Source organism: Panthera uncia, chromosome B1, assembly GCF_023721935.1.
Source record: "Panthera uncia isolate 11264 chromosome B1, Puncia_PCG_1.0, whole genome shotgun sequence".
Taxonomy (NCBI): Eukaryota; Metazoa; Chordata; class Mammalia; order Carnivora; family Felidae; genus Panthera; species Panthera uncia.
In genome coordinates, this window is record NC_064811.1 from 88,393,167 (window position 1) to 88,410,025 (window position 16,859).

The 16,859-nt window shown below is 42.1% G+C and overlaps 1 protein-coding gene across 1 annotated transcript in view; it reads left to right on the plus strand.

Annotated features, from left to right (window-relative positions):
• The first annotated feature begins 588 nt into the window (after positions 1–588).
• The window catches only part of HADH (hydroxyacyl-CoA dehydrogenase), a 50,221-nt gene continuing 33,950 nt past the window's right edge, over positions 589–16,859 (plus strand). Inside the window, exon 1 of the mRNA XM_049630999.1 lies at positions 589–816. Coding sequence (XP_049486956.1) covers positions 685–816 — 132 coding nt within the window. The 5' untranslated portion in view covers positions 589–684. The remainder of the gene's footprint in view (positions 817–16,859) is intronic.

The window sequence follows — 16,859 nt, forward strand, 5'->3', positions numbered from 1 at the left end:
TTCACAACTGTTGCTTTTGACCTTAAACCGCCCACCTGCACTGCATTGACAGATGTCTGATGTTGACATGGGTAACTAAAGGTCAACTCCCTTTCCTTCCCGTGGGCCTGAACTTTGGAACTCATGGGTCTAGTGACATTTGTTTTGGGTGTAAGCAGGTTGTTTCCTTCCATTTTAGCAGAAACAATATCCACCGCATTAAAATAATCACCACAGCCAAATACCATGTATGAATTCAGCGCCGAAATACGCACAAGCATCAAACACGACGATTTAGCACGGCAACGGCATGCTTGATCTCAAGAGTTGCTCGTGTCTAGGCACAGGCCTGCAAGGAGGGAGGACCCAGGGTCCACGCACGCACCCTCGCAGCGAGCCCAGCCGCCCCCTCCCGCGCTCGCCCAGCTGCGACCACGCCCCCTTCCTCGCTAGTAGGCGCGGCTCACGTGGGCCCGGAAGCCGCTCTCGGACTTTCAATCCTGGAACCGGGGCCCGGGCCAATGGGCGGGGCGCGTTTCGAGTCTCCGCCTCGCCGTCAATTACGCCACTGAACGCGAGGGCGCGCGGCGCGGAGGGGGGCCTCGGTTCCCCCCCCTCAGAGGTCAGTTCGCTGCTAGTCCTCGCGCGGCGGAAAACTTCGGCGGGTGTAGTCTCTGTTGCCGCCTTTGCCTTCGTCTCTGCAGCATGGCTTTCGTAACCCGGCAGTTCGTGCGCTCTGTGTCCTCCTCATCCACTGCCTCAGCCTCGGCGAAGAAAATCATCATCAAGCACGTGACGGTTATCGGAGGTGGGCTAATGGGCGCCGGCATCGCCCAGGTGAGCCGGCGGGTGGGCAGCGTACCCCGCTCGATTTGCTGCGCACGCTCCCTGCGGGCGCCGGCCCGCGGAGACCCGGCGTGGGGTGTTCCGCCAAAGGCCAGCGTCCTCGGGAGACCGGGGAAATTCCACCCCGCCCCTCACGCGTGTAGTTGGAAAATCTCGAGTCTCGGCCTGAGTCTCCACTCCCCCAAAGAACCAGTTGCAGACGGAGTCTCAGTTTCCTCGTCTCTAAATTCCAGCACCGCCCCGCTCCAGGGCCGGATGAAAACTCTGTGGAAAGTGTTTCTGCAAGCACTTTGGAAGCGATCTATGCAGAGCAGATAGTATTATTTATATGTGCACAATTTTGCGGAATAACATGCGTGCTCGCCGTTCGGTGTAGACTGAATTTGCTCCCAGAGACCTGGAGTGCGATCAGTTTTGATTTTACCAGTTTTCTATAATTCTGCAGTCTTTGTCAGAGCTGTTTTCTGTTCTTTTAAATGATTCCTCTTGTCCCTGCCATGTGTTACCTTTGCTTGTGGGTTACAAAGAATAATAATAGTAAGCATTTTGGTAACACTTTGTAAAGTTACCTAATTGGAGCTTGTGAGGCCCTAGGACTTTCCCAACTGCGGCGCATTGGCGAGACAACTTTGACCGATTACACTTTGAGCAGCGAACTGCGCGGTTTAGGCTCTAGGGAGAGTGGGAGAGGGAGAGGGAGAGGGAGAGAGTGGCTGAGGGCCCAGGAGGCGTGTCTAATCTCATTGTCCATCTTCAGGACTCTGCCCCTCCGGCTGAGCTGTGATACGGGGTCAGTTGGGCAATTGATTACCCGGATACTGTGATACTTGCATTTTATTTATTTTTTAGCCGTTACATTCCAGCTCGTATTGGAGAACTGTGATTTTCTTATCTTAGCTGATTTATTCTTAGCATTTCAGCCCTTTGCAACTTGTATTATTGAAGGGGAGGCAGTTATCAAATTTTTCTTAAGGGAGTATTCCAGTGCGGTGGCTAGTCATGAAAGTTTAATTTTTTCAGTGTCTGTTTGCAACCTAGTTCACACTTCCATGCTTGCTTTTTTAAGTATTTATTTATTTATTTATTTATTTTTTAATGTTTATTTATTTTTGAGAGACAGAGCATGAGCGGGGGAGGGGAGAGAGAGAGGGACACAGAGAATCCGAAGCAGGCCCCAGGCTAGAAGCTGTCAGCACAGACCCCGATGCAGGGCTCAAACCCAGGAACTGTGAGATCATGAGTTGAGCCGAAGTCAGACGATTAACCCACTGAGCCACTCAGGCACCCCATGCTTGATTTTTTTTTTTAATGTTTTATTATTACTATCTATCTTAATTCTCCCCTGCAAATTTTTTGCAGCATATTGATTGCATTTCCTCCTAAAATTAGTATTTTATTAATGTTTTTATTCATCGGGCTTCTTACAGTCTCACTTCTTTCTTCTGAGATCATGTTTTGTGGACATACATTGTCCTTTTTGTTGTGTGGATGCCCTGGCTGCTAGGTTATGGTGTTCGTGTAGTCTGTGTTACATGTAAGGAGGAGTAAGCCCCTTTAACCTAAAAGTTCCACATGCTGTATACTGCATGATACTGAGAGTTTAGCTTGAGCACACTTACATTCTCTCTGCTCCACCTAAATCTCTCAAGGCTATGAGAGGGAGGTTTGTTGTGGGCAGATGTAGAATAATGTTTCGGTTTAAAAACACTTAAACAACATCTTGGTGAGAAGATATTAGGGCCTGAAGCCTCCAATAACAATATTGGACATGGGTCCAGAAACTCTTCTGGATAGTACCTCGAAGACAGCAAGTGGAAGAGGATTAGCAACTATGTACAAAGCATCTCTTCAACCTTTGTACAAAATTGAATTGCTCAGTTTTTGAATGCTCCTTCCATTATTGGATACCATGTTATGTGCATTAAAAGGCACAGAGGTGGCTCCTGGAATTATGGGTATGGTAATGGAGCATTCACTTGAGAAAGGAGAGGGGAGAAATGACTGATGTGGTCAGGTCAAAGCCTTGAGTGGTTGGTGCAAGGAGTGCCTTTTCAAAGTTAAGGGGGAAAAAAGTTATTTGCCCCACTGTTTGGAAACATAACAAAATTGTCATTCCAAAAGTTGATAAAGACCAGAAGTCTAAGTAGTGGACATTGATAGGGAATGTAGTTCCATTCTTACCTAACAAGGTTTGAAAGAGCCTCAGCCACTTCAGGTGACAACTCTAATCCTGTGGAAGGAACCATGCTTTCCCGCAGAACATCTTTGTGTCCACAGTCAGCCAGTTGGTTGGTTTCACTCATCTGGTTTTGCATTCTACCCTGTAGCATGGAGTTCTAGGCAGTATCACCTCATTTTTTATGCTCTTTGACCTATGTTTTTTGGCATAGGGTAAGTATGTTTTACTTATTGAGTGCCACTGAAAAATTTGATGTGTTTGAATATAGATTGGCTCCAGTTCAGTATGAGGAATTGGATGACTTATATTCTGGGTGTGATAATGTGGAAAAGTTACTTAACTTCCAGCCTGAGTTTACTTATCTCTAAAGTAGGACTAGGACTAGTACTAGCCTGGGAGGAGTATGGAGAGGATTGAATGAATTAGTACATGTCAAGCAGTCAGCAGTGTCTGGCACCTAATAGGGGCTCACAAAATGTTAGCTGCCTTTACGATTTTATCTTCATTGCAGTAATCCTTGTCCATTTGTCCTTCTCCCCACATACTCACTCACAACTCTGATCGTTGCTGCTGAGGTAGGCCTGTGATATTCAGATGGAGAATATTGGTCATGATTCTGTTCCGACCTGCTTAATCTTGAAGACAAATGCCAGTTGATACTGGGGTTGGTTGGTTCATGGACTTCTGAAAAGAGAGAAGGCACTTTGTATCCTCTCCCCACCCACTGTAAATCCTCAGTGGAGCCTTGAAGACACCGACCCAGACTAGCATCTGAACCATGCATTTGTGTTCAGTCTCCTGAACTCTTTCTGAAGTACAATTTTATTCAAGGTGTAGTTCTATTTACAGTTTTAATTTTTTGTAAAATTTATCATTTTGCCACATCTTCTACTTCATGCTGGGTAGGATAAAAAAAAAAATTAAATAGATTTTGTGGGAGCCTGACACATTTCTCAGGCAACTTAGCAGTTTCAGACAGGTGAGGTTTGTGCTTCATTACAGTTGATCAGAGCACAGGCCATTTGTACGTTTGTATTCTCCAAGAGTATCTACTTTACCTGTCATGTTTTGTTTGTTCTAAATTAAAAAAAAAAAAATCCCTTAGACTGCAGGTTAATATTTAGTAAGGTTAACTTGTTTTGTGTGTTTGTCCATTACAGACTTCTGAAATGGTCTGATTACTAATTTATCTTTAGCCGGATACTTAGGCCAGCAAAGAAGCTTATAACATTAAATGACCCTTGAATGAGGGACAAGTTGTTTTTTGTTCTATAAAGGAGGGGAGAAAAGAAAGAAAACTACTAGCTGTGCATTTCTTCAGTTGATAGAATGAATCCTTGCTTCGTTCATTGCCTTTTTTTTTTTATCCGAGGAGCCCAGAGAGCTCCTAACTTTCATTAAGTTACTGGAGGGAAGCCAGTGGGCTCCCTGGAAATGGCCATTTCAGAAGCTGGATTCCTTAGGGCTCCCGATACAACCTTCCTTTTAGTGCACTATACTTCTTTGAGGAAATGATAAACTTTGGAAAGGTTTGGGGCCTGATTCTTCTTATTTTGTTGTTGTTGTTGTTGTTGTTGTTCCTCTTATAAAGCAAAAAGTACACATTTTTTCTGGGAGGGCTTCTTAGACTGTTATAAAAAAGTTGGCGTAGGGTGGGGGAGAACATTCTAAGCTACAGATGAACGTTTCCCCAACATCACTGTTACCATGTGATGCTTGGTAAGGACTCAAGTGGACCTGAAAGCTTTTTCCTCCCTAGCCGCTAAATTTGTTCATCCATCTCTTCTCTCTGCCCTCAATTCTGAATTTTCTGATGCTGAATAGAAGAGTGGTCATAATTGCTTTGTACTGTTTAGCTTTATTTTTTTTTGTGTTACAGTATGTCTCTGTTGAACTTTGCTTGAAAACAGTGCGGTGGTCTGGGAAAAACTTCAGGATCACAGGAGACTGGCACAGTCACCTGGTTGTAAGCTGTCTTTCAGAGTGGACTTTATGGAGGGAGGAAAGTTTTTATTCCAGGTGTTAGCTCCCTCCTTAAAGGTTTGGGATGCATTTATCATTTCTTCCCTCGTTTCCTGTGTTGCTCACTTCTTTACTGGGCTCTTCTCTGATCTTTATGATGTACTGGAACAACAAAACCATCCCCTGTCAGCGTATTAGTCATTGAACTTAGGGTGGGGCTGGAGATACTGTAGAAGAGGTGGGTCATACAGTCAAAAAAGAATGTCAAAGAATATGTTTGGACATTGTAGAGCAGAAATGGCACCTCAGTCAGGTTTTGGATTTTCTTTGTCATGTTCCTAGATAGCCTCACTGATTAAGCCCCCTTGCTTGAGTTTCTAATTTTCTTTTCTCCCACTTATGTCTTTTTTCCAAATCTGCCTTGGGCACACCCCTCACTGCCTAGCTCTCCTGGGACCACAGGGAAATAATACTGCTGCTCTCTATCCTGTCTCCCTGGGTTATACTAACAATGCAGTAGTTTCTGATGAGTGGTAGTCTGACACTTGAAAGTGAGCAGAGTATGAAGTGCCCCCTGGGGCTTGGTGGCCAGCCTTACCTGTCTGTGCTGTAGAAACTTTGGGCGACTCACTTAACCCCTCTCTGCCTGTTTCCTTATCTGTGAACAAGGATACTTGCCTCATAGCACTGCGAGAGCTCAATGGGCAAAGTGCTTAAGAGACCTGCTAGCATGTTCAATGGTAACTGCTCAGGAAATGTTAGTTGCTTTCATGGAGATTTGTCAGATCAATCTGGTGATGACTTCTTTACATCTAGATTCTCTTAACTGTCTTTGAAGATGTTTGATCCCTGAAGCCGAGATAACCACAGTTCTGCCTGCATCTCTGGACTCTGCTGTCTTGTGGAGAGAAATGTGGCCTGCATGGGCAAGGGGATCCTTTGTGGGTGTCTGGAGTCAATGGATGTCAGCTTGATCTCTCCTTAGCTCTAGACTCAGAGAATCACTCACTGATGATCTCTATCTGGGTGCTCTGATGCAACCTTTCTGCAGAGAATAGACTCAAACTCACTTGCCAAGACTTAATTATTCATCATGTACCCTCCCTTTCCCCCCTCCAGCTTTTCCCTGCAACTTTCCTCCCCCTGTCATTACCACTGTTGTTCTTCCAGCCACATACATCTGAAGATGGGGTCATGGTGAGAGTCTCTATGCTGCAAAAGGCTTTGAGGCTTTCCTCTCTGAGGAGTATTCTTTCCCCTGCTCTCCCGTTTGTAATTCCTAGACCAGGGATTTATACCTGAATTGTGGGAGCCTCTTAATTGGTCCTTTTCAGCAAAAACCTACTCATTCTAGAAAACATTGCCATTCTAATCTTCCTAGAGAGCACTTTGGATTTGTAACTGTCTCCTGTACTCAGAAAGTGTTCATCATGGCAGCATCCTGGAGGGAAACTTAAATATAGCCAAGAGTTGGTTGATGCTATTGACATGTCTGTCCATCCCTTCTCCTTCCCAGAATTGGTGGGAGATTGGAGGAGAGAGTCCTGGGAGAGGAGTTATTTTCTCTGCATTAGCAAATCCAGATGCTTATTGAATTTTCAAAAAAAATGTCTGTATTTGACAGATTTCTCATCTGAAAATGGAGACACATTTTTTTGGATTTTTAGTACTTTTTGAAGCAAAAAAGTCTAAGTCAATAAAAAGAAGCCAGCCAATGAATTAGACTGTTTTAAGAACAAACCAGCTGGTTATGGTGGCAGTGGTGGTTGAAAGCCTCAATAGAATGCCTTTTTTTGATTGTTGAAGTTAGTGAAGGCAATTTGTGTTGATGGCAGAGTTCAAGGTATTACACAGTCGGAGATAATCATAAACCCAGAATTGCCAGCTCTGCGAGATGCATCTGATTTATTACTTTTTCCCTCCATGGATCAAATCATGAGCCCAAGGGCAGGCCCTGATGCAAAGGAACAGCAGCTTCTGGGGTACAGTCAGCATCATGAGCACTAACTCAGTGCACTTATTCTGGGAGTTGGAAGGAAGTCAGAATAGTTTTGTGAGAGAATGTAATGTTGATGAAACACAGTCCTCCTGCAGTGTAGGGCTCTTGGGGCAGCTCACTCTACCAGTTGATGTAGTTCTCACAAACTTACCATTCAAGTTAGGCTTCAGAGAAGCTGCTTCAAATCTGGTGATATGTCTGCAAAAATATTTAAATCCAGTGTGCTCCTGCTTGGCATGTTTACTTGGCCTTGTGGCTGGGGTACTCCAGAGGCTTTGACAAGTGTGCTATTCACCTGGCCTATTTTTATAGCTCTGAAGCACCCTTGTCTAAAAATATTTCTCTCTGGCTAAGCCTGCCTTCCACCAAGGCTAGGGAAGTCATGGAGCTGAGGACATAGCCTTCAAATTTTTTTCCCCCATTACATGTTGTCCTCAAGGTCTTACAGCGGGTGGGTACTGTAATATAGAATAAGAGTTCTCAATGGTTGATTTAAATTATGGTCACTGAAATTAAAGTTCCAGGAACGTTACTGTAAAAGTAACAGATGTCTATGGGAGGAAGGCAAAAAGACCTTCTTTTTGTGTTCCATTTGTCCACTACTGTCTCCTCATAGAGTTGGGGATAATTTGGGTGGTATTGTTGCATAATTCAAGAAGAATGAGTGTGGTTTTGAGCCCTCAGTAATGTAATTCTTTTCACATTGTTGGGGCAGGGGGGCCCTCAGCTACATGGATGAAAAGAACCCTGGACCTTCAGGAGATCTAATCTCATCTTGGCTTTCCTACCAGCCATATATGTTTGGTCAGTATTTCCTGGGGGCCCCACAGCCAGGGATCTGTGCTGGGATCTGGTGCATAGTGGACAGAGACAGATGACATTTTGTCAGAAGCCTGCAGTAGGGAAGTAGGGAAGACAGCACTGAAACAAATGGTCATAACACAGTGGTGGTGGGGGGTGGGGGCACAGGGGTAAGGGTGTGCAGGGGTATTACAGGAACACAGGAGGGACACCTAGCCCAGGGCCAAGAAGATTGGGGTGTATGGTCTGGAAGTGATCTTAGTTAGTATCTGTGATTCTCAGTACTTAGTGTGTGTGATACTCAGGCTTGGTGAGGTGAAGCTGGGAAGAAGGTATGGACAGAGCCGAGGACAGGAGGTGAGACAGTAGTAGGTGTGGAGGCTGTAGGCCTTGTGGTGGTGTTGAAGTGTCAGTCCTCAGTGAGCATTGTGTCTGGAGAGGAGGCGAGTCTCCCTCCTGGAAGGCTTTGCATGCTATATGTAGGAACTTAAGTTTTATTCCTTGGTGCCTGGGAGCCATCAAAGAGTTTGATGGAGTAATTATTATAGACAGAAGTACCTTTTGCAGAATTACATTTTAGATAGAACACTACCGCCTGTGTATGATTTTTTTTTAATTTTATTTTTTATTTTTTAAAATTTACATCCAAATTAGTTAGCATATAGTGAAACATGATTTTAGGAGTAGATTCCTTAATGCCCCTTACCCGTTTAGCCCATCTCCCTTCCTTCAATCCCTCCAGTAACCCTCAGTTTGTTCTCCATATTTATGAGCCTCTTCTGTTTTGCCCCCCCTCCCTATTTTTATATTATTTTTGTTTCCCTTCCCTTATGTTCATCTGTTTTGTTTCTTAAAGAAGTCCTCATATGAGTGAAGTCATATGACTTTTGTCTTTCTCTAATTTCACTTAGCGTAAAATACCCTCCAGTTCCATCCACATAGTTGCAAATGGCAAGATTTCATTCTTTTTGATTGTCGAGGAATACTCCATTATATATATATATACCACATCTTCTTTATCCATTCATCCATCGTTGGACATTTGGGCTCTTTCCATACTTTCTGCCTGTATATGATCTTAAGTGAATAGTTTTTCTGTTTTAATTCTGTTTCTTTTCTGAGTAAAATTAGCGTGTTGTGTTGGATTAGATAAAAGGGTTTTTTTTTTTAATTGTGGCAAAATATACATAACATAAAATTTATCATTTTAGCCACTTTTAAATGTAGATAACCCTCACTTTCCAAGAGTTTGCATTATGCTACTTTGCTTTCATGAAAAATCTGTATTAGTACCTGTTTTTGGTAACTGAAAGAAATCCATAAGGGGATTTTTGCTTTTATGGAAAAAGGCGAAAAGCTAAAATAGTGTTCAGCGTTTGTTTGGCAGCGAGCCATTATAGAGGCAGTGTACACCCCGAGCGGCTCCTTCCCTGGGGACTACACTCAGTATCAAGCCACCATGGCTTTGAACTCTGTGAGCATTTGGGCTTTAGATTTATTTTGTGTATCTGTTAGCAGATGTGTTCTAAGGTATCAGAAAAGCCTAAGAGAAGTTATTTTTGGGGTATGGGAATGCTCAAAAATTTTCCATATAAATTAATGGTAATTGCTTCTTTGCTTTATGCCATTTTGGCTTATGAAAGGTTTCATAGAAGTCTTCTTCCAGATAGTGGGGGAGACCTGTATGCGGTTCAGTGGCATTTAAGTGTTTATACATTATTGTGAAACCATCGCCATCATCTATCTCTAGAACTCTGCATCTTGCAAAATTGAAATTCTGTACCCATTAAAGATGACTTCCCCCCACTGCCCCATCCCCTAGAAGCCACCATTCTACTTTCTATCTCTATGAATTTGACTGTTCTAGGCACATCATCCAAGTGGAATCTATATTCTTCCTTTTGTGACTAGCTTATTTCACTTAATGTTACATCTTGAAGGTTCATCCATGTTGTACCATGTGTCAGAGTTTCCTTCCTTTTTAAGGAATAATAGTCCATTGGGATATTTTCAGTGGAATAATGTATGCACCACATTTTCTCTATCCATTTATCCACCTTGGGACACTTGAGTTGCTTCCACTTCTTGGTCACTGTGAATAATGCTGCTGTGAGTATGTGTATACGTAGGACTAACAAGGACTAAATTATTAAGAGTCCTTGCTTTCAGTTCTTTTGAGTATATACCTAGAAATAGAATTGCTGGATAATATGTAATTATTTTTAATTTTTTGAGGAATTTCCATAATGCACCATTTTACATTCTCATCAGCAGTGTGCAAGGGTGCCAGTTTCTCCATATTTTTGCCAATAACTTATTTTGTTTTCACTTTTGTAATAGCCATCAGGATGTGAATAGATCCCTTCCCTGACCTCTGTTTTATATATTGCTCTTCTGTATGCATTTCTATGAAGAAGGATTTAATGGCTAAAAAAGTTTGAAAGCCACCACACTAATGATATTTAGGGTATCTTTCTGTTCTAAAAATCCGTGGTTTTGTTTATCTGTAGCTAATAAACCTGAACCGTAAATACTTTTCTGATTTCTGATCTCTGATCTTGCGGTAGTTGAGAAGCTAAGGTACCTCAGTTTCCCCAGTGTGATAGAGAAGAAACCTGTGTTGGAGGGAGTGAGCTTGTGTGTCTGTGGCCATCCTTGACTTGGCTCACACGTGTGCCCCTCACAGATGGTCACAAATACAGGGTTTGCATGCTTCTAGCTTTGCCCACAGCCACTTGGATAAAAGGTACAGGACACATTCACATGCCCTTCAGTTCCCCTTTTGCCTGGCATCTTAACCACCAGTGCCAGAAAACAGTTAGTCTGTTTGCCAAAATAACAGACTTGTAGCATTTTTTTCCACTTGGCAACTGACCAAAAGACTGGTTATTAGTTAGCTCTTGTTGTTGTTGTTACTATCCCTTTCAAAGTAATGTGATTTTTTTTGTAATTCTAAAATATCTTGAAGGTTATGTAAAATTTGTTGTAGTTTCTAGTTATAATCATGACTTCTTTTTTAAAAATTTTTTAAGTCTTTATTAAATTTTACTTAGTTAACATACAGTTTAATATTAGTTTCAGGTGCAGAATTTAGTGATTTATCACTTACATATAGCACGCAGTGTTCACCACAAGTGCCCTCCTCAATGCCCATCACCCATCTAGCCCATCCTCCCCCCTCTGCCCCCATCTCCCCTTCAGTAACTCTCAGTTTGTTCTGTATAGTTAAGAGTCTTTTTCCTAGTTTGCTTCTCTTTCTCTCAACCCCCATGTTCGTCTGTTTTGTTTCTTAAATTCCATATATGAGTGAAATCACATAGCATTTGTCTTTCTCTGACGGACTCATTTTCTTTAGCATAATACTCTCTAGCTCTGTACACATCATTGCAAGTGGTAAGATTTCATTCATTTTTTTTTTAATGGCTGAGTAATGTTCCATTGTATGTATGTGTGTGTGTGTGTGTGTGTGTGTGTGTGTATATATATATATAGAGAGAGAGAGATACACACATACACACACACACACCACCACTTCTTTATCCATTCATCAGTCGGTGGACACATGGGCTCATTCCATAATTTGGCTATTGTTGATACTGCTACTGTAAACATAAGGGTGCATTTATCCTTTTGAATCAATATTTTTGTATCCTTTGGGTAAATGCCTTGTAGTGCAAGTGCTGGATCGTAGGGTAGCTCTATTTTTAATTTTTTGAAGAACTTCCATATGCTTTTCCAGAGTGGCTGCACCAAGTTGCATTCCTACCAAGAGTGTAAGAGGGTTCCCCTTTCTCCACATCCTTGCCAACACCTGTTGTTTCCTGTGTTGTTAATTTTAGCTATTCTGTATAGTCATGACTTCTTGAGAACTTAGTCCTAAAATGATTTGCAAACTGGGCCTTTTTAGAAATACATTTATTATTCGTTCATGTGTTCTTTTCATAATTTTTAAAAATGTTTTTATTTATTTTTGAGACAAGAGACAGAGCATGAGCAGGGGAGGGGCAGAGAGAGAGGGAGACACAGAATCTGAAGCAGGCTCCAGGCTCCGAGCTGTCAGCACAGAGCCTGACGCAGGGCTCGAACCCACAGACTGTGAGATCATGACCTGAGCTGAAGTCAGACGCTCAACTGACTGAGCCACCTAGGCACCTCTCACAAATATTAAGTGTCTTGCATGTGCTGGGTATTGGGGTGGGTAAAAGGTGATGTGTGCTTGCTGCTTTTGGGTAGCTCATTGTCCAGAGAAAGAAATATAAGCATGAACAACTAACTAATAAAGGCAGACAGATTGCCTATCTGTCATCTGGGATGTGACCTGATACATATGAAAGTTTTGGTGGTTTAAATGTCTTCAGTAAGACTTTTAAATATGTTAAGATATGATCTGACCTATAGGATACATCTTCTACAGTAAGGAAAAAGGGAAATTTAAAAAGTATATGTAAAAAAAGGCATATGTATATATTGCACTACATACATATATTTTTAAGTTTATTTATTTGAGAGAGAGAGAGGGTGCAAGTGGGGAGGGGCAGAGAGAGGGAACGGAGGTTCTGAAGCAGGCTTCATGCTGACAGCGGAGAACCTGACATGGGGCTCATATTCAAAGTTGGATGCTTAACCGATTGAGCCCCCTAGGTGCCCCTGCACTACATATATGAAATTCATATTTACTGGAAATTCTGGTTGGACTGCAGATGGGAGTGTGCCAGAACCACCCTGTATTGGTATTTGTGTGAACAGCAAATTCAGACTCTGAAGTGGATGATGCAACAGCTCTTTTGGAAAGGTCTCTAGGTATTTTCTTGAGTTCATCATTAAAAGTTGGTGTTACTCAACATTTCCTTATCTAATTTATCTCTTTCACATCTGGAATTTCTCCTGTCTATTGATGGGTTAATGACTATTATTCTGAAATACGCGAGATTTTTACAACATAAAATAGCCTGTGACCAATTTGTTTTTGATTTATCTGTTGTGTTTATAACCTGGTGATTGAGCTACCATTACATAAGTGAGCAGCCATTGACAGCTGGTGGTTCACACCAGCTCTGTACTTTTTCTTTCAGTATTTGGAGTCCTATATGGAAGATTTTTTTTTGTATCTGTAAATCAGTAGAGGTACCAAGAAGTGACCACCTCTGTTAGAGATTGGGGAGGTTTCACTAAAGGAGAAATAGCCTCTGTGTTGAAGGTTATTGGAGTCCCCCAAGCAGCAATGAGGGAGAAGGGGCTTCCTCGTAGGGGGAACCACCTGGGCAGGGGCGTGAAGCCATGAAATAGTTCAGAGAAGGAGGAAGTATGGTGTGCCTGGGGTAGAGTACAGGCCCTGGTTACTATACTCCAGAGCATTTCGTATTTAGCAATTACTTATGGGATAGACACTGTGTACAAGGCATATGATAAGTACTAGAAGGTACAAAGCCCAAAAGAGTTTCTGCCATAAGGAATTTAAGTCTACAGGCAGAAATTGCTAAACAAAGATCCAAATGACACAGTTTACTTTGTTATAAAGTGCCATAATAAGACCAGCAAAAGTCTAGCTCTGTGGTTTCAAAACAGAAAAAAAGAGCACATTCGTTTGGAAAAAGGCTTCATGGAGAGGGTAACATTTGAAGTGGGCCTTGAAGAATGGGTAGAATTTTTTAAGACTGTAATTAAAGGTTGAGATTAAGAAAAAGGTGTTGTCCAGCAAATTGTGACTCTCAGAATAGTGATACCATTAATGAAGTTCAAAGAGAACTGGATTTAGGGTCAGGACGATGACTGTAGGACATCAAGATGATGACTAAGGATGGAAGGTGTTAGTTTTAGGCATAGTTGGAATTATGAGAATGATTGAGAGTCCAGAAGGAAAAGATACAGAGACAAAAAGAATATTGAAAGCAGAATCTTGAAGGATTTGTTTAAACAAAGGTTTAAACCTTTGTTTAGAGGCTGAAAGACTGAGAGAAGTCAATATGGCTAAGAGGAACAGAGATAAGAAATAGAGGTAAGAAATTGGAGACAGTTTAAAAATTAAGCCCTAGTTGGCAGTGTGCAGGGCTTTGGAAAAGTAGAAGATAAAGCTGAAGAAGAGGCATTGCCTTTAGCAGTTAGAAGACCACAGATAAGTTATACAGCAGTTGTGGTGGAGGAAGTATTTAAGTGTTTAAGGAGGTGTTGCTAGTGTTTAAGAATTGCATAGCGGGGGTGAAAGTGGAAGCACTGAGGGTGGTCACCAGAGTGGCAGTTAGCAAGCATCATTGAACCTTCTGTGAGCCTGGCCTTGGTCTGGACACTTCAGATGCATTCACGTCTTTAGTATTCACAGCAATCCAACGAGAAGGGTACTGGTTATCTCTTGTAACAGATCAGGAAACCATAGATAGAGAGGCTGCATAACTTGCTCAAAGTCCTGCAGTCCAGTGGCTAAGCCAGGGTTTAAAGTCTGATTCTAGAAGTTGTGTTCCACATACTATTCTGCCACCCAGTAATTGGTAGTGAAGTGAAGGCCAGCTTTAGGCGGTTAAGGAAGTTTGAAGGTCCCCCCTCCCCAACTTTTTCTTTTTTTGTTTTTTTTTTTAAATTTTCTTCAAGTTTTTTAAATGTTTATTTATTTTTGAGAAAGAGGGACAGAGTGTGAAGTGGGGAGGGGCAGAGAGAGAGGAAGACACAGAATCTGAAGCAGCTCCAGGCTGCAAGCTGTCGGCACAGAGCCCGACATGGGTCTTGAACTCATGGACCTGGGAGATCATGACCTGAGCCAAAGTCAGACGCTTAACTGACTGAGCCACCCAGGCACCCCTCTTACTTTCTTTTTAAATGAAGAGAGATCCCAGTCTGTTTGTAAAAAAAGGAAGGACATAGAAAGGAACAAATCTTGGGATCAGAAGGTTTAAGAACCAGGATGCCTGAGTGGCTTAGTTGGTAAGCGTCCAACTCTTGACTACGGCTCAGGTCATGATCTCTTGGTTTGTGAGTTCTAGCCACACCTCGGGCTCTGTGCTGACAGCTCATGGAGGTTTTCTCTCTCTACCTCTCTCTCTCTGCCCCTACCCTGCTGGTGCTCTCTTTCTCTCTCAAATAAATAAACTTAAAAAAAAAAAGGCATAAGAACAAAAGCAAAATAAAATAATTTACCTTAGGAGGCTGTACCTGGATCCAGTATTAGGCCTCAGACCCTTGAAGAAGGAGGAAGGGAGCTGCCTAGAATAAAAATAATCAGCTCTTGTGATATTCCAGGCACCATTTTCAGTGTTTAGCATATATTAACTCATTTAATCCTCTCAACAACCCTATTGCCCCATTTTTTTTTTTTTTTTTCTAGATAAGGAGACGGCCCACAGAGGTCATGGAATGTTTCCCATCTCACATCTGGTAGCTGAGCTCCAGATGGGCTGGTCCTTGCTCAGCTCAGAAAGGTCTTGACTGTTCCCATTGGACCCAGCAGTGCCTTTTGGGTCACGAATAGCCAGCACATGAGCTCCAGATGTGGACAGCTTACCTTCAAATCCTAGTCCCCTTCAGACCTTCAGTTTTCTTATAGTTATAATACTTACCCCAAAGGCTATTATGAAGATGAAATTGGGTAATTTATGAGGAGTGAAAGCTCCCTGAGAGCAGGGGACTTGTTTTATTCACTACCTTATTCCAGAGCCTGAAAGAGGCATGGATGACATAGATGTTGAGTCAGTAGTAGGCAGTAGTCATTTGAAGGAGTGAACGTGGAGATGTAGCCATAGCCAGCATGTACTCTAAACGGTAGTTCTCCTCTCCATAGGGGAGCTCAGGTATTGGGGATGGGATCAAAAATGCTCACCCTCAGAAACCAAGTATTTTGTCTGTGACCTTTGATCATTTGGTGGAAAGCATTTTCTAATAATCTCTGTATTTTTCACCCAGACTGTTCAAAGGTTTCCCTGCTATCCATATTGTTTGTGTACCCCAGTACATTAAAACCTTGGATTGTGAGTAACTTGTTCTGCGAGTGTTCCACAAGATGAGCAAACATTTCTTTTTTTTAATTTTAATTTTAATTAATTAATTAATTTTTATTTTTTAATTTACATCCAAACTAGCATATAGTGCAATAATGATTTTGGGAGTAGATTCCAGTGATTCATTCCCTATGTATAACACCCAGGAGCAAACATTTCTAATAAATTTAACTTTATAAACAAGCAGTGTCTTGTAATATGAGTAGTACATGACACCGAATGTCACATGATCACAACTGAGCCAGTAGTTCTTCTCTCACTGAGGGATTGTGGGTGATGGTCTCCCATGCTCAGATGCTCGGTCTCAGGCCATGGTGTTTGGCAGAAATCTGTGATTTTTCAGAATGTTGGAGGGTGCCCACAACTGGCACTAGTGTGTTTTTTGTCACTTCAAAGCACTTATGGACAGTCCTTTGCTTTTCCATACACGAGTAAGCATAGGAATGCTTTGCCTCATTCTAGGTCAGCCTGTCTGCAGATACAGACTCTTTTCTCTGCTGCCTTATTGCCAGTTACCAGCATATGACAAGAGTCTATTGATACTGTACTGTAGTCAATATCTGTGCGAGTGTATACAATGGCCCTCATGCAGAAAAAGGTTGAAAAGTGGTAAGAAGGAGATGATTATGGTGGAAGTTAAGAAGGAAATCATCGAGAATTATGAATGAAGTGTGTGAGTGGCCGAAATTGCAAGATTTTATAGGAAGTCTGTGTCTGCATCTCATCTGCAGAGGAGAAGGAGATAAAGGTAGGGGGATCCCTCACTTCAAATGAGATTAGGGAGATGTTTAAAATGTGGGAAATTGTGCAAAATTTTGTAGAAAAGCACCACTGGAATAAGGCTGTAGCAGTGCGAGTGATGAATCTGTTTAACGACAATGTAATGTCACATTTCCACGAAATCCTCAAAAGGAGGCAAAAGCAAGTGTCCTTGGATAGGTTCCTTGTTAAAATTGCACGAAAAGAAAAAGATTCCATTGAGCCAATAGATAGCAGTGATTCCTTTAGTGAGAGTGAAAGTCGTCTTACACAATAACCCTCCTCTCTTGTCTCCCTCGCACCAGCCACAAAGGTTTTCAAAGGTAAGTGCAGGTTAATTTATTTTTCTTTA